The 18,726-nt window shown below is 40.0% G+C and overlaps 2 protein-coding genes across 3 annotated transcripts in view; both read right to left on the bottom strand.

Moving 5' to 3' along the window:
- Positions 1-1,790: 1,790 nt before the first annotated feature.
- Positions 1,791-3,679, bottom strand: foxi1 (forkhead box i1). Its single transcript, XM_085416713.1, has 2 exons — positions 2,955-3,679; positions 1,791-2,672 (listed from the first exon to the last, which is right to left on the bottom strand). Exons 1-2 carry the CDS (start codon positions 3,550-3,552, stop codon positions 2,137-2,139), a joined length of 1,134 nt encoding a protein of 377 aa, XP_085272839.1. The 5' UTR covers positions 3,553-3,679; the 3' UTR covers positions 1,791-2,136.
- Positions 3,680-17,534: 13,855 nt separating this feature from the next.
- Positions 17,535-18,726, bottom strand: part of dock1 (dedicator of cytokinesis 1) — a 204,070-nt gene continuing 202,878 nt past the window's right edge. For both annotated transcript variants that reach the window (XM_085416710.1, XM_085416711.1), the window contains exon 52: positions 17,535-18,417. In XM_085416710.1, the coding sequence (XP_085272836.1) occupies positions 18,322-18,417 (96 nt within the window). In that variant the 3' untranslated portion in view covers positions 17,535-18,321. The remainder of the gene's footprint in view (positions 18,418-18,726) is intronic.

Genomic DNA, 18,726 nt, shown 5'->3' with positions numbered 1-18,726 from the left:
ATGTGCCCTTCAGGCATGGGGCACTGGAGCATTACTTTTCTGAGAAATGGGAAGGTGAGGCAAACTTGGAAAGCAAGGAGATGTACTCTGCAGTTTGCTGCATCCACACTCATATGGTGGTGCTTTAATAGTAGTTTCTGAGAAAGCATTAATACTAGCCAGACCACCATGGAGAAATACTCAAGTGTGCACAACTTTATATGCAAATGTTAAAATGCAGTTTAGCTGCCAAAAATACTCAGAACATTATATTTTATTCTAATGATGCATTAATGGGTAATAATGCTAAACTACTTTATATACTGCAGGGTAGCTTAATATAAAATAATACATCATTATTTATCAATTGGTTGCTCTAGTGGGGGAAAAAACGTATCTTAATACAATTTTAAATAATACTGAATTACTGAGTCTAAGAAGTTGAGAACAGAACTAAGGGATCAAGAAATTACACCATGAACAGAAAGGCCTGAGAATATAAAAGGCTCTATACTCTATTCACTAGATGTGATGAGGATTTCAACAGAAAACTTGTTAGTGTGAGAACCTCCTGTATGACAAAAATCCCCTTTGTCTGATCCGTGGCCCTGCTCCACAGATAATGGAGCAAAATGTGGCCTGAGGGAGATAATTTGTTCCCAGATCTTCAGGTCGCAATATTTTCATTTGAGCCCAGGAGGGGACCTCTTGAGTTGCCAGCTTCCATTGTGTTCCAACAAGGGGCACAAAAGTATTGTCAATTAATTTTTCCAGACCATGGAGCGCCTGGGTGAATTCAATTATCAACCAATTAAGAGGTGTTTCCTTTTATTTACAGACTTTGATTCCGTGCGTATCCATATTGTTTGAAAATAAGACAGACAGACGGGTATAAAATCACTTGAACATTTTCCCCGCATGAGTTGTTTAATAGCCTTTCCCCCCAATAGCAGCCTTTCTGTTGTGTCCCCTGGGTCACAAGCACGACAAAAGCGCATTACATGCTGCTGAACTCTCTCGTCAGTTGTTTGGCGGATGCTCCTTCACAGTGCTCTCCAATACAAACAAAAAGCCCTCACACAGACAGTCGGCCTTTTGCGTGACAAGACTTTGGGAATAGATGGAGACAGGTGGAATATTCAGTAAAAGAAAAATGAAGGTTGAAATCAAGCAGTCTCAGTCTGAGTCAAATCCAGTCCAGACAAAAAGCTGAACTTCTGAACCTCATGGAAGCAAGCTAAAGGTCTGATTACTTGTTAATGGGTCTATTGGAAGTGACAAGCGGAAAATATCTCTGTCTTACACACTTTACAGCTTACAGCTACTTGACTTCAGATTTCCTGACAGACCATCAAATATTTGTACAACTTTATGCTTTCATGGATTTGAGAACCTAATGAGGTTTTGTAAAGCTTTTTTAAAATATATTTATATATATATCTGACTGAGACTCTGAGCAACAGTGAAGCAGGCGCTCCAAAATACTTTGAACTTTACATCTACAAACAAAGCAGGGGCGAATCACACACTAATAAATAATGGCCCCATGTGCTGATGTTGATACATCATCAATGAATGACCCTACAGCAGACAACATGGTGTCCAAGGAAACACATAAATGTATTTATTTTGAGGAAAAATCCAGAAAAAGTCTGAAAATGCTTTGTACTGCCAGATTCACGTGGGGAATAAAACATAGTAACTCTCATTAATTATATAGAATTTCATACAGTCAAAGCCTTGACTATTTCTGACTAGTGCATCCAGCTCTCCAGAGGAAAAACAGGAAAATGACACATAAGCCTTGAATATGGAGTTCAAATAAATGACTTTTATTCAAACATAGAGGACACAAGTTTAAATAAAACACAATTAAGTCTAACATACATGGTTCTTCTTATGAAAATAATTTCTGTACATAGGCATCTTCTTTAAAGACTAACTGGTCCAATCCAGCTGCTACAGTGTGTTGTTTTTTGTTTTGTTTTTTTAAATCTACCCATCAGATCTCAGTGGGAAGATGCACTGACAAATTTTCTCAGTTTGAGAGAGTCACTGTGATAAACACCAGTTTAGTTCCAGTAGTCATACTACAAGGTGGCCAACCACACCAGAAAATTAGTATTAACGGGTGGTTACATAAGAACTGTGAGCAGTCTACACCTCTGTTCCTTCCCGGTTGTATATGAGGTTATTCACACTGAAATGGTTGGAGAGGCTCTGCACTGATGTGTAATAGTTCATTCTGCTGTTGTCAGAGTTCAGAGGAGAGATCACAGAAGGCGAGTAGGAGCCCAGTCCAGACATGCCCTCTCTGGGCTGAGATAGTCCCCCGACGTGCCCGGAGCCGTAGTCTCCACGCTCTACGCCCCGGGCCCCGTCGCTTCCCCCGCTGCTCGCCAGGATCGAGTTCACGCTGGATGAGAAGCTGCTGAAACAGGGGCTGTGCTCCGCGGAGGGAGACGGGGACGACTTGGGCTCAGTGGAGGCCGGAGAGCCGTGCAGGCTGGGCGGGGAGGCACTCAGGAGGCTGGCAGTGTCGGCGAGCTTGTGTGCGCCGTCTTCAGATTTAAGTGGAAGAGCTGTGCTGTCAGCTCCGTTCAAATCTGATCTCCTCTTTCTCTTACGCCTGAAGTTCCCGTTGTCGAACATCTTCTCACAGTTTGGGTCAAGAGTCCAGTAGTTTCCTTTACCTGTATAAGAAACAGAAGAAATAAAGAAGGGGGGGATGAAAAACGCTGACATGCGAATACTTTGAATTCAAATTTGTTCCTGCTCACAACTGAACAGTTCACTTGACTTTTCACATTAAAATCTAAAAATAAATAAATAAATAAATAAAAATCAATAATTAAACGTCTCTGGTATTTCAGAAATACTTTTGATAAAGTTTACAAACAAAAGTAGTAATGATTCTCTGATATATAATCACAGAAAATTATGAGAGGTTTATAAAAAAAAAAAAAAAAACTCACCAGGGTCATCCTCGTCCCGTGCCACTTTTTTGAAACAGTCGTTCAGTGACAAGTTGTGGCGAATTGAATTCTGCCACCCAGCTTTGCTCTTCTTGTAGAAAGGGAAGTTATCGGCCACATACTGATAAATCTGACTGAGAGTCAACTTTTTGTCCTGGGCATTTTGTATGGCCATCGCTATCAGTGCGGAGTAAGAATAAGGTGGTCTAACCATTTTGAAGAGCTCCTGCTGGCTGGATATGGATAGCCATCCCAGGTCTGCTCCACCAAACCCGGTGGGAGGCGGTAAGAACTGCCTCTGGTTAGACCCGTATCCAGACTGAATATAAGACGTGCCGTTGTTCCCTTGAAGATAAGGAGAAGAGTTGATGCTCGGTCCGTTTAGCCATAGGTATGGGTTTGTAGAGGGGGACGAGTACTCTCCGAGGCCGTAACCGGAGGGGTGAGTAGGCGGCCTCTGAGTGTGATGGTGATGCAGATTCTGCTGGTAAACGCCGTAGTTGTCGCAGTACACGGCCATGTCCAGGAGCTCTTGGGCGCTGTGGTGCTGAATAGGGCTGCTCTGTGGGTTAGATGGTTGGTGTCCAAAAGCATTCATAATCCGCCTTAAACAGATTCCCCAAACCTAATTTCGTCTCTGTGTCTCTCCCTCAGGACAGAACTTATTCGGAGAAGCAGGAGTATTTATGCGCAGCGCCCGGGTCCTCCACAGGTAGCCCATTGAAGAAAAGTTTTGATTTGGTCACACCCCCCTTCTCTGTCTTGCTACACCCAACTCACCCAATCTCCCTATCAATGAGCATCGATACTTCTTTTAAATGCAGCGACGAACTTCGTGTTAATTGTAAAGTATGCCCACATTAAGGAACGTTAGTGGTTTCGAACTTTCTCAATAACGACGCGTAATTACGCACCGCTGCTTAAATTGGGTGACAGTGTATACAGACGTTACAAAAGGAATCCTTCGCAAATAATCCAAAGTGAAATACAAAGCACGGTTGTGGCACGATGTTAATAATTGTTCCTTACTAGAATAATATTTTTTATTGAATTTTCTTTAATATTGTGATCAAAACTGCAGGTCACAAACGTATCTCGTTTAAATCAGTTTCGTTTAAAACTTGGTATCCGTGTCAGACTCAAACAAGGAAGTTCCACGTGCTTAAAACTTAAAAAGAATTTTGTTTGCAATAAACACTTCACAAGTGCCACAAGTTTTGTGTCAACAAGTGACTCGTGGAAAGCATACTCACTGCAAGCTCCCCAGGAAAACGGGTTATAGCTGCACTGCGAATTAGGAACAATTATATTTCTAATTATGTCATTATTTAATTATTCTGCATTATCAAAATTTGACTATATTAGGCTACGGGGGCGGGGTCACTTTTTTCTACTAAAATTATTTTATAGGCACTTTTGAGAAAAACAGGAATAAGGAAAAAAAAACACATTCCATTCACTTACATGTACATACAAGTATAAAGGTATATAATTCTACCGAGAGAAGCACACAGAAACTAAAATCTGGTCCAGAACTAACTTATTTGGTGTATTTGCTTGGAGGGAAATCACCTGGTGGTGTGTAGCCGACCCAGACGGGGGGCTGCAACAGCAGGCAAACGGTCCTTGTTTCGACTGACGGGAAAGTGGAACAACTTTAACAGCATCGATACTACAGGCGTCCAGAATGTGAGGTTATTTCCAGTTTAAGTGCTAAAAATCAAAACCTAACTGCGCAACCATGACAGACAAATCTGTGCTGCACCATTTATTTCTTAACACTGTGTTTAAAACCTTTCTGGAACTTAACAGGCCAATAGTAGCTGAAATCTATTCACTGCAATAATTCGCGTTCGCCTTTTTTAAATGATAAAAGTAGCTCAAGAGTTTCAACGTTTGAGCTGCGATTTCTTTCATAGCTCGCTGACACAGCCGAAGTTTGAATTTCAAGCGAATCTAACACGTTTTTTTTGTTTTATTTTTTTTGTTATTGTTAGATTATTATTTCATCTGAATTCTTTAGTCGCAGTTTGCTGCCGGACTCCTGCACTAATCGGCAGAACATTCCTCCTCTCCATGACCTTGATGTAATTGTTTGGCTCCAAGGTGTTGTCCCGACCACAGGCTTTACAGCAGTGGCAAGCAATTGGCTCCACGGGGGAGGAGTGGCATTTAACCCCCAGATGAAAACAACACAACCTGTTAGGTGTCTAACGAGTACAGCTAATTACTGCTGACTCGAAATCCCAATCTCAAAAATTCAAGCAAACTCTGCAAAGATCTGTATTTACAATTTACAGTACCTTCTGGTACGCCGTGACGTAATATCTGTAAGTGAATAATTGGGTTTTTAAAGTGCCACATGTATGACTAACACTGAAGATGTCAGGTGTGGCTCGACGTGACAACCTAACCTCCCTAATCCCCAACCTCCATTCGGTTGTAAAATAATAATGCTGGGCCTTTTTTTCAGGTTGGGGGGTGGAAGGGTTCTTTTGCTCGCCCATGTCTGTCTTCATCGCCTGTTTCCTCAAGCTTTGTAAGGTCATGGGAGCTATTCTCTAGGATTTCGTGTCAATCATGGAAAGGTCAGAGAGGAAAGACGGAGTCACACAAGCTTCAGTTTAAAATCTGCGCTGCAGGTGATGGGAGAATGGAACATTCTGCTTCTTCTCTATTCGCTCTGTTTCAGCACATTTTACCACTGCATTTGCAGCTAAACACATGCTGGGAGCAACAAAAGCCTTTGGGGTTATCTGCTAACTGTTACCGGGCAAAGATGCACTTAAGACCATTAAAAACACAAAAGAATATGATACAAATATTAATTTTGACTGTGCAAATAAGGTGACTTTGTGCAGGCGGGAGCTTGTCCTTCTCAGCGTCTCCCCCTAGTGGACGAGTGAAGCAAAACTAGCAATAGAACTGTCGGTTTTAGTGCCTATTAATGTGCAGCCCGCACGCCAATGCGAAAATAACAGGCCTTTTTTCCCTTCTTGCTGAATACTTTGCACAAAGCTTTCTCTGACAGTGTGCAGGAGATTAAATACAATTTAAGTGTTCTGATCTCAAACTTGGCAGACAGAGTAACAGTATGGCACCAGAGCATCTTTCACTTCTGCACTCAGTGGTCTTTTTTCTTCAACATGGCACATCCACTGCAAAAAAGCATTTATAACAGGATCTCTAGCGGAGGTTTGTGCTTTTTCTCAACTTCACTTCTAGGTTTTAAAAGGGTTAATAGGGGATAACTTTAAGAACAATGTTGCACTGTACCATCTATCTATCTAGTTTATATAGCACCGAATTAGCTCTTGTTAGCACATAAATGTGAAAGTGTCTCAGGATATTCACTCTCCTTATGTGGCCCAACTGGGAGAATCTGTTTTCTTTGTAATTACATGTTCATCTCTGCGAAGTCCCCTCTGACCACTTACTGTTTGGCCCTGACAGTCTGCCTCCAGGAGCTAGGCAGGCAGTCTAGAAGATTGCACGCTGAGAGAAATACAACCAGCTGGGCCTTTAGATTCAGTCTCCTCTGAACCTCTGATTTACGTCTCTACTACTGATTACATCCTTGGAGAGAACAGACTTTTCTGGTTTCTGAGAGCCAAAATCATAGCTATGCTGGGTTCACTGTCAGCTGCAGGCAGCTGAGGTATGCTCTAATCACTGTATCCTAGCGTGGTGTATAAAATATCTAAACATATAACATATCTAAACTAGGCACAGTTAGAATTTTGTTAAATGTGATTGTAAGCAGGAATTCCAACTGTTTCTACGACTACGGTTTCACGTCGGTTGCTAGTCTTGTCAAGACTGTTAATATCGCCTCATTATATTAAACAAGGCTAAGTTGATGTCACTTTGGTAATTGCTCATCTAAACAGTGTTTAGATGGCTGCACTAACTGTATTCTCCAGATGAGGGCAGCATTACCTTAAACATGGTACAGTTCAGCATTGCTAAACAAACCAAAACCACATCAGTCATGCTGTGCAGCCCTCTGGAAAGCAACATACATCAAACCCCAGAATCTGATTAGTGTATTGATTTTAATGGCACAGAACCCAGGAATTTATTGGGGAAGTGATGAAAACTGTTTGGAACATAACTCTCTGAATGCACTTTAATGGGTTTTTTTCCCTCTGACATTTACAGTTTGACAATTTTATTTCCACTGTGTATTATGTACATTAGTACACACAACAATAATACACATTCTGCATGGGAAAGTTCAAGAAAGACAAACGTAATTGCGCTTAAAAAACAACACGGGATTCTGTGTCCATCATGCAACAATTCTTATTAACTACTTTTGCTTGAATATTACTAACAAAATTTAGATTTACCATTTCTCAAAGCTTTTTCAGAGTAAGTAACTCTGGTACAGAAAGATACAGGTGAGTTAGAATGCAAGTGGCAACCTCTGACTCTCTGGCTCCAAACCCAATCGACTCCTGTGTCAACATGGCCAAAAAAAAAGAGTATAGTTACAGCCTCGTAGGAAAAAATGGTTTCGTTGTTTATAACTAATATAATTATAACAGGGAATAAATAAAAACAAAATAGTTCAAGTTTTATTATCACTTAATGCAGGAAGGGTGATCACTTTAACTGACAGGTGGATGTCTAAATATGCATCTGCAGATGGCAGCTCTCTGCTAATGTGATTCACAGATCTAGCGAATGGCTCAGGGTGAGGTTAACTGCTCTGGCAGCTTTTCCAAGACACCTGCATCTGTATGTGATGCACCCTAACATTTAATGCACCTTGCTAAACTAGCACGCTAGCATTAGCTAATAACTTAGCACTCCACCCTTTCATCATAATATGGTAATTTTAGATGCAAAAAAATAAACGTGGTAATAGTCAAGATTCTAAAGCTGAAGCTTTAAATTAGGGCTTCACAAATTAATCATGACGACTGTGTCCATCTTTTATTTACAGTTTATGCTTTAAAGTTGGGCGTAATCACTGGCATGTGTGAAAAGCAGATTAAACAGTGAAAAGGGAAGAGAGGTCCCAGCTCTCAATAGAATCTCAGTTGCTAGTAATATTAGCTGGAATCCATGAAAAGATTTATCTATTTGATTTTTATGAAACACTTGTGAATAACCTCAAAAGTATAGACACAAGATCACAAGTCCAAATGACCCAGATTTGATTGACTGATTCAATTCAATACTCTGTCATGGGACAACACGTCTGTAGCACTTTTTAGTTATTTCCATGTGAAGCTGAAAATGGCAGGGAACTCTGCTTTCTCATCAAACCACTTCTCCACCCCCGATCTCTAGGTATGTTTCCTAGCAACACATCCTTCTGACTGCCTGGGAAAACCCAGTGCTTCATAATAGGCTCAGCTAATATAGATCAGCACCACTTGGCTCTCTCCCTCAAATCTAGATAATAAACGTGTGTACTGAATGTACATTTTGTATTTAGTGCTGAATGCAGCACAAAATAGCAGCTGCACTTACAGCCTGAGATTTAAAATGCCATCAGTTCTCTCCTGTGCTCTATATATTCACTGTCGACTGGTCTCACAAGCGCTTTTGATAAGAGTGATGGAGTGTCTGTCTGGAGTGTGTAAAGTTGGAGGCAGTACAGAAAAACAGCATTAAAGTGTTCAATCAAAGGCTTGTCTCATGGCTGCCAGTTCAGGTGTTTACTTTATAAAGTTTGCCCACAGATCAGAAACATGCTCACAGGAGTGTGTTCATTCCGTTTAATTAAAAAAAAAAGAATACTCATCAGTTTCCTCAAGTCCACAGCAACGTTCAAGATGCTTTTCTTCTCTAACTCAGAAGCAAAATTGTTGCAAACTGATTTTGGTTCTATCAGCTATCCAATGACAGAATTTAAAATTTACTGGTAGAGGAGTCCGTTGAGGTTAATTGGGTTAATTTGGCCATGAGGATGAAATACCTTATTGTGTCTCATAAGCAGTCCAAAAGCTCAAAACACACACACACACACACACACACTCAATTGCAAACTGCAAACTTTTACATGTGAAAGCATGGCTCTATTAAAATGTCTCACGTTTTTACTTCAAAGGTTAATTAGTGATTTAATTGATTCATGTTTCCATAGCTATCTCATGCAGCTCTAATTTAGAGTAACAGAGACATGCAACTAAAACTCTGTCTTCATATAATTAACATAATAGTAGGTTAATTCTACGAAGGCAGGCAGTTAAATTATGTTTTCAAAGAAATTAATCCATTCATTAATCCACAGTAAACATTATACTGATGGGAGTAGTTGCAGTGACTCAGTGATGATGCTTAGTTTCACATTTCTCCAGTGCAATGGAGAAGCTATTACAATAGAGCAGCAACACCACACCACTTGTTCTCCTGACACAAGTGATATTTGCTCTGTCGATGAACACAATTCATTCAGTCAGTTTACTGAGGCGCTCAGTGACAACTCTGCAGAGATAGAAGCGGCCTTATGGTTCTTGCATGACGCTATCTGTGACAGCTACATACAACACTGCACTGTCATGTCGACGTCTATCGACTGCTGGTGAAGTGCCATGTTTGTTTACAAGGAGGTACAGCACGCAGCTTTAAAACTAGAAGGCACTGGGCTTCTATTCAGGTTTAGTGTTATAGAGACAATCGTCTACACGTTTACAACGATTTCACGACATTTCCTTTTATACTGGGAGGAGACTGCTGAGTTGAGAGTTGACCTGATGATGATCATTGAAGCTCTCCAAAAAGGAGGTTAAACCAAAGAAGGTCATTGCTGAAAAGGCTGGCTCTTTGCAGAGCATATTAATGGAAAGCTGACGGAAGGGTGCGGTGGGATGACCGCAAGCTTGAGAGGATTGTCAAACAAAGTTGATTCAAGAACTTGGGGGAGTTCCACAGGGAGTGGACTGACACTGGTGTCAGAGCAGCAAGAGCCACCACACAGGAAAGGAGCTACAGCGTTCACATTTCTAATATGCAGCCATTCCTTGAACAGAGGCAAGATCAGTAGCATCTTGCCTGGGCTGAGAAGAAAAAAAACTGGACTGCTGTTCAGTAGTCCAAAGTCCTCTTTTAAGATGAAAGTAAGTTTTTTTGCATTTCATTTGAAACTGAGTTCCTAGAGTCTGAAGGAAAAGTGGAGGTGTTTGAAGTCCAGCGTGAAGTTTCTGCAGCCTGTGATGATTTAGCGTGCCATGTCATCTCCTGGTGTAGGTGATGGTTGGTCCACTGTGTTTCATCAAGTCCAAAGTCTTCATAGTGTTTACCAGAAGCACTCCATGCTTCCACCTGCTGACAAGCTCTTTGGAGATATCAATTTACTATTCCAACAGGACTTAACACCTGCTCACAGTGCCAAAGCTGCTAGAAAATGGTTTGCTTACAATGTTATTATTGTGCTCGATGGGCTGGTCAACTTGCCTGACCTGAACCCCCCAAGAGAATCTCTGGGGCAATAAGAGGAAAATGAGGAGTGCCTCTTTAGCTCACTGGGTGAGCAGGCGTTCACATAGCAAATGTCAGAAAGCAGCAGCCCAGATTTGGGTCCGATCCACAGCCCTATACCGCATGTCTTCCCCCTCTCTCTCTCTCCCCACTTTCTTGTCCATCTTCACTATCCAATAAAGGCAAAATACTAAAAAAGAAAAGAAAAAAGAAAGCTATCTTTAAAAAAAGAAGAAAGAGGAAGACCAGAAATGCTACCCTACATAAAAAAATAAAAAATGAGCTGAAGGCTGCTATGAAAGCCTGGGCTTCAGTAATGCTTCAGCAGTGCCACAAGCTTCCACGTCACGCTGCAATGATGCAGTAATTTATGGTAATGGAGCCCAAAGTTAAGTATCAGAAGTTTGGCTTTTTGTATTGCAAATCCTTTTTGGATACTTTGATCTTAGGAGATGCTCTAAGTATTTTCATGAGCAATAAGCTATAATCATCAAAATTTAAACAAAAGATATTTCATGTAACATATAAGGTAACAGATAAGGAAGGTAATAAAAATACCTGAAGTTGACCTTTTTTTAAAATAAATGACAAGAAAAATACACTTTTTCACCATTCTCAGTTTTTTTTAAATGCACTAGCATTTCTTCAGGCAGTGGTAGAGATATTAGAGATACTTATGTCCCTAGGGGTTCCTAGGAGTACTGCAGTGGTTGTATATTTTGTTTAAATAATTATTAAAAATTGTCTGACAACCACTGGCTAAGGCAACTGGAAGATTTGACATTTTTATCCATAAAGTAATTCCCATATTACCGATTATTACTCAATGTTACCATAACTGCCACGCTCGAAACGTTCTAACTATTGGATGTCATAAAATTATGAACAAACAACAAAGGTTCCCTGAGGATAAATCCTAAAGATTTCACATCAGAACTATCAGTTGGCAGATGCTTTATTTTAGAGTGAAATTAAACTGATAAAGGTGCATTGTGTCAGTCTGCCACTGACATGGCTTTCCACTCTCTCTGTAACATAGACTGTATATAGAAGATGGACTAGCTTGAAAGTAATTATAGCCACGTTTTTCTAAATAATTTCATGCTAAACAAGCAGCCCTGCTTATAAACAGATGTATATTAGTGTTTGTTTTTTATGAATTTCTGTTGTCAATAAAAAAAAATCATTTTGTAGAACAGAATAACTAACTTAATTTCCTAAAAGCTTATGTTATTAAAAGTTAGACACTAACCATTTCCATTAGTGTACTTGCACCGGGGCTGCATTTAGGAAAAAAATAATCATATGTAAACTGCAGACAGTTGTGATTGGATATATCAGTGGCTGCTGATTTATGGAAATAGTCTTTTATTATGCAAAGGAAACATTTAGAAGGAAGCATGCACACTTGCTGCCTTCTGGCAAATGACAGTGTGTCAAGAGAGAAGGAAAATATACACATTATTCCTGGCTGAAATGACAAATGAGATGGGGACAGAGTGTGTTGTAAATACATTGCTCCTGGAGAGGAGCTAGCTCATAGCTCTCCCCCAACAAAGCCTCTGGAAATCCTCTCAATTAAGCGATGCATTTCCCCATGCTTTGAGGAGAGAGAGGGTGAAGCATAATGGCAGAGCACAAATCACCAAGAGCCTATTGAAAAAGCTGCCAGTTAACTATGTAATATTACCACTGCTGAAATGCTTCACCCTTTATCCCTTTTCAATTGCAAGGCTAGATATTGAGTGTGCACTGGGTATTCTTGATAAGTGAATTATATCACTGATGAACCTTTTTATTCCCACCTCACAGATTGGAGTGAATGGATTTATCATTGGAATCCAATAACCAGGTTAGAGTGACTATTTAAAAAAAAAGAAGTATCAGGCCCTCATTGGACTTGTTCAGGTTTTATTGTTCTACAACTCTGAATCAGTGTGAATTTAATAAAGTGATGACACTCAACCAAAAATTGTTTTAATCCCAGGAGGAAAAAAATGTTATCTATATCAGGCAAAAAAATAGATAATCAAACGATTGCAGCAGAGGCACAGTCATGAATTTTACACGTGGATGCAGCAATACTTTAACCATTCTTATCAAGAAAAATGATTCAACTACATTTTTACATTATTTTTTTACACAAGTTTTATTAATTAATTATGTGAAATGTATTCAAAAACAAACAAACAAAAATATTACATAGACATGGGTATTCACAACCTTTGCCAAGACACTTAAAATTGAGCTCAGGTGCATCTTTTCTCCATGGATCATCTGTCCATGTCTGTATAAGGTCCTGTATATGACGCTGCATGTCAGAGCACGAACTAAGCCATGAAGTCCAAGGACTTATCTGTAGACCTCCAAGAGAGGATCGTGTCAAAGCACAGATCTGGAGAAAGGTACAGATTTATTCCTGCGTCGTTGGAACCTTCAGTCCCCGTGAGCACAGCGGCCCACCTCATCTGTAAATGGAAGTTTGGAACCACAAGAACTCTTCCTAGAGCTGGCTGCCAAACCAGTCTGAGTGATTATGGGTAAAAGGGCCTCAGTCAGTGAGGTGATCAAAAACTGATGGTCACTCTCACTGAGTTTCAGCATTGCTTTTTGGAGAGAAGAGAGCCTTCCAGAAGGACAATCATTTCTACTGCATTCCACCGATCGGGCCTGTATGGTCAGACACAAGCCACTCCTCAGTAAAGACACATGGCAGCCTGCCTGGAGTATGCTAAAAGGGACCTAAAGAACTCTCAGACCATGAGCACCAAAATTCTCTGGTCAGATGAAACAAGTATTAAAGTCTAAAGAAAACCAGGCATCACTCATCATTAGACGGATACCATAGTAACAGTGAAGCATGGTGGCGGTAACATCATGCTGTGGGGATGTTTCTTCAGCAGCAGAAACCAGAAAACTAGTCAAGGTCCAGGAAAAGATGAATGCAGCAGTATGCTAAATTGCTCCAGAGCACGCTGGATCTCGAACAAGAGGACAAAGGTTTATCTCCCAACAGGACAAAGCATGTAAAAAGGTAGTCAAGCCACAACAAACAAATGACTTTGGGATCACTCTGTAAATGTCCTTAAGTGGCCAAGCCAGAGCCTTGAACCTGACCGACTCTTTACAGAGATCTGAAAACAGCTGTGCACTGATGTTCCCTATCCAAACTGATGAGCTTGAGAAAAAATACTTTTAATAAACAGGATTTTTAGGTTTTGACACACTCTAGCAGCGATGCTATGCTTTTTATGTGAATGCATCTATAGTACCACCTGCTCTTTCTGAAGACACTGGTTCAACCTGAAGTCTGACTTCAGGCTGTGCAGTTGTTTTTAATCAGTTACTTCACTGCACCATTTCTCTAATTGCAACTTTCCTATTTTTTTTTCTCTTAGCTGATGGAATTTTCAAGTTTAGCTGTTGCTATTCAACCTAAAATCACACGTCACTTGGATGTCAGCTGCAATCTTTATTTAACAAATGAACGCACCCGCACTTATTGCTCATACGTGTAAGTGTGTCACATTGAAACTGAGCCAGGAAAGGACGGTTATGTAAGTCTTTCACAGGAGACTGTTTTAGGTCGCAGTAGATGGAGGATAGGTGTAAATAATAAATGCTGGCTGAACTGCAATTAGCGGCTTCATTTTCAGGCTACTCGAACTGAGCTATTGTTAATGTTCTTATTGACTGCATTTGTGTCATTTAACAGCTCTGTGGCCAACACTCAAGCGCACTACACGTTGGCTTGCAGCGATCGATCGGATGGTTTTAAGTCTCCCTATACACCCCTTTAGTTGTATATGGAATCAAATTAAACAATCATTTTAACAGTTTGACATTCAGATTATCATTTAGTTGCAGATTCCTTTATTTCCTTTAGGAGTTTAGTGGCCAACACTATTGCACTTTCTTGTAGGCAATGACCTGCTAGGTCTCCCTATACATTCCTTTAGCCATGTATGGAATTGAAATGTTCTTGTACCTTTTCTCTGATTGCAACTAGTGAAACCATAAGTCACAATGGGAAGAAAAGTATGAAGGTAATGCTTCTTAAAGAAAGAATGTAAAGTGTGCTCTTTAGAGGAAATGGAAGAAATAATGACAAAAGAGGTGAAACAATGAAAGATGATATGATTGCTATCACACTAAAGCCTGCATTTTTATTGAATATTACTTTCCATTTCTTTCTGTCATTGTAGAACAATTTATCATCCTGACAGCTACTACTTCCAAATGAAGGTCATATAGTTCACATACCTTGCAGCAAACCTTAAATCCAGAAATGGTAACATACATGTGTGTTAAAGTCAAAATGATTTTACTGGTCAATTATGTGCAAATATGAAGATTGGGGGAGTTTGTGTGAGTGAAGAATTATGTAAATATGAATATTCAACTTATTTCTAACCCATTAGGACACTGACTCTGTAGAGGGATTCATACTTAATATGTTTATTGCTAAAGCATTTAAAAGCAACTGATCGTGGGTGAATTACCAACACATTAATAAGACATTTCATAGTCTGACAAAATATGTTAACACCACCCATGAGCTACAGTTCTACAAGTGGTCTCATGACTATTTTTCCCAGAAAAAACTCTGAGGGAAAAGATGTCATTCAGTGTTCCTAATTAGGACAGGCTTTGTAATCCCCAACTTTCTGAAGATAAAAACACCTTCAAACAACAGATGCAATATTTCTCCTCAGGCACACGCCCACTCACAAAGTGTCAGCAGAATAGGAAAGCAGAGGAATATGAGCCACCTGGGGCAAGCACTTCAAAAAGGTCCCACAAGCTCATTTTAATGTGCAGACAACAGGGTCTGTGAATGTTCTCACCAAATGTGAGAATTAAGGTGCAACAACACAACTTTACAGCATCTGTGAGCCACCGGAGCAAAATGAGAGCCGGAAAAGAAAAAAAGGTTCACCGTTAATAAAAAAAATTACAAGACTGAATGCGCTGGGTGAATGTCGACTTACCGTGGAATGAAAGATAATGTAGTGAAAGCCATTAGATTTCTAGTACTACTTATACACTGTAGACTCAGGAGCTACATTTGTTTAAATGCTATTTCTAAATGCAAATATCTCATCAGCCAATTATGTGGCAGGAACAGAGTGCATTCAGGCTTATAGAAATTCAGAAGTTCAGACTGAGCATCAAAAAGGGAAGAAAAGTGATTTAAGCGACTTTGAACATTGTGTGGTTGTTGGTGTCAGACAGGCTGGTCTGAGTATTTCAGAAACCGCTGACCTACTGGGATTTTCCCACACAATCATCTCTAGGGTTTACAGAGAATGGTCAGAAAAAGAGAAAATGCCCAGCGAGTGGCAGTTCTCTGGGTAAAAATGCCTTGTTGATGTCAAAGGAGAAAGGGCTGACTGATTTGAGCTGATAGGAAGGCAACAGTAACTGTTAAAAAAAACCCACTTGTTACAGCCAAGATATGCAAAAGAGCAGGAAACCAGAAACTGATGCTACAATTCACTCAGGCTCACCAAAAAACGGACAATAAAAAAATTAGAGAAATGTTTCCTGCTCTGATGAGTCTTGGTTTATGCTGCGACATTCAGATTGGACGGTAAGCATTTGGTGTAACATGAAAACATGGGTCCAACAGTTCAGGCTCCTGCTGGCCGTGTAATGGTGTTGGTGCTGTAATTGGCTGGTTTCTTGAACATGACAATGAGGTAACTGCCCTTAAATGGGATGCAATAGAACATATCTCAAAGGTGCTCTATTGGAATAAGATCCATAAGCGCATTTTGGGAATGGGAAATTCACATCATAGATGTGCAGCTGACAAATCTGCAGCAACCGTGTGATGCTTTCATGTTGTTATGAACCAAGATCTCTGAGGAATGTTTCCAGCACCTTGTTGAATGTATGCAATGAAAAATCATGGGAGAAACAAAACACAAAGATGGTCCAACCTTGTACTAGCAAGGTGTAACTAATAAGTGATTGCCTAATATTACTTTTGTCTTGTAATAAACGTTTTGGTGTAAACAATGGAAACTCTGAATCAGACTTAACATGACTGAGTTGATTTTGCACTGCTGGGAGTCAGTCTCAGGACACCAGCAGTCGACTTGTTAGTGTAGCTAACAGGCTGAAAGATATTAATATTATTGGCGTCATATTATTTATAACATAATAAGGATGAAAACTGGTTGGAGGGGCACCCGGCGAATTTTTGCACTTTACAACAAACACGACTGTTTTTTAAAATTCAGTAACTATTAAAACTTCTTTCATTGTTAAAGAAACAGGAAAACAACAGTAATTATCAATGTCTAGGTTATTAAAATGATTAATAAAATTGTCACAATATGACCTTCCAGTCTGTAATTTGTTGATTAAAACAGCACTCTATAACATTTGATAAAGAACATTATAACAACAGTTATTTCCTTAAACCTGGGCATGCTGCCACAAGGCTTTATATTAAGTTATTGCACCAACACCCAGAAGAATGCATATTATTAATGTAATTAAAGCGCAATGTAATTTAAAGCTGCTCTCCAAGTAATAATTATACACCGACTTTCCACTCCAACTATTAATCTGGAGTCACAATATATTAAATCTGTCCAGGACAGAAATCCCAGGAAGTTTCAAGGATAGCCACTTATTTAGATGACACGTCATTATACTCGAGAAGCGTGGAAACCACCCAGACTAAAAAAGAAAGAAAGAAAAAATGAAAATCTTGGTGTGCCCTTCAGCAGCTCCCATAAAACGAGAATTCAAGATCGTACGAGGCAGGACAAAGCTGGCAGCTGTTGTTTGCTGGCTTATTGACGCGTCGCCACTTTCAAACACGGGTCACATTCACACATTCGGCTTCGAAAACAGAAACGATCGTTTAGCGAGAGGACAAATTATGCAAATGAAAATGCATTTGAGTACATGTAAGCGGCATTTCCCGATAACACACCACTGATAAAGAAGTGGCTGCGGCGACGGCTGTCAATTAAGCAGGAGAAGCAGAAAGCTTCGTTACTTAGTGCTCAGCTGAAGTGAGGAAACATACAGATTGCCAATTTGTTCAGGATTTCTGAAATGTGCAAACACTCGCGTCTATTTTCAGCACCTCTCGCCGCGCGCAGAAATAATGAGGAAGACATCATCTTTTAAAAATACATACATTTGAAAGTTTATTCAGAAGTCATGTCAGTAGTGAATTGGGAACAGTCATTATTACTGAAATCCAAGGTTACAGCAATCAAGGACAAGATCTGAACAATGATAACGTGGTAGGAGTTAGTTGTATGTGCACTCCAAAATTTTACCAATAAAATCCATCTTTTTTTTTCCACATACCAACTTTGTAAAGCCCCTGTCAATTCAAAACCTACAAGCCCTTTTTTGTTCATATAAATGCCACTTAATCTAATGACACGTTAATACAAAAAATCATAATCAAGTCACATACAAAAAACCTGAAATAAAATAGTCCTATATACAAACCTCTGTACACAGTGGGAATATGAGTAAAGAGGGAAATAATGCTTTAATGAGCCATTTGCTCTCATATATTTGAGAGTGGGTCAGTACTGGAAAGCCGTTGGTCCAAGCTCGTCTGTCTCAGCACAATGTCACAATAAAATTTCGATGCGGCATTGTGTCGGTCCTAGACAGCATCTGCAAATTCAGTGAATGCTTCTGTGCAACATGCTCCCAGCTGCAGACTGCATCATCGTCAAACAGCAGGCAAAAAAAACATAACATAAAAAAAGAAAGGAAAAGAAAAGATGGTACGAGGGGGCGGGCTGCGGTGAGGTATTCATCTTGTCAAGCTGGGACAGGGAAGCGAGGAATGTGTGGGTAAAAACAACCACTTTTCTGGGGTTACTGTTGATGTTGTTTTTGTTGCGTTGTCAGTGTGTTGTTTGGTCCTACTGTCAAGTTTCTTTGTTTACTGCACAATTCCTGAATCGATGGAGGCCTGTTTCCTGGTGGTCTTGGGAGGAGGTGGAGGAGGAGTCTTGCTCGGAAGAGGTGGCGGAAATTGCTGCGAACAGACAAAACGGGAACGTGAAACCTCGTTTTTGCAAAATAGTTTTGGATTTAAAGCGCAAGATTAGCATGTTCTATTGCTCCCATATTATTTTTTCTTTTACAAGAGGTTAATACTTGGATCATCTTAAATAATTTATTAAACACAAGGCTTTGATTTATTAAAACAGGTCATACCTTATCTTACAGCCTGCATGGCTCTACAAATGACTGAAGAAGTAAGATAGAGTTTACAGAGCAAAGATTTCTCACCTTCTTTTACAACACACATTATTTCACCAACTCAATCCTCCACCCTGATTGC

Source organism: Rhamphochromis longiceps, linkage group LG8 (genome assembly GCF_057381845.1).
Source record: "Rhamphochromis longiceps isolate RC_006_pf linkage group LG8, R_longiceps_female_GT1.1, whole genome shotgun sequence".
Classification (NCBI taxonomy): Eukaryota; Metazoa; Chordata; class Actinopteri; order Cichliformes; family Cichlidae; genus Rhamphochromis; species Rhamphochromis longiceps.
The sequence above is the reverse complement of the archived record's forward strand: the minus strand, read 5'-3'. Positions and strand labels throughout refer to the sequence as shown.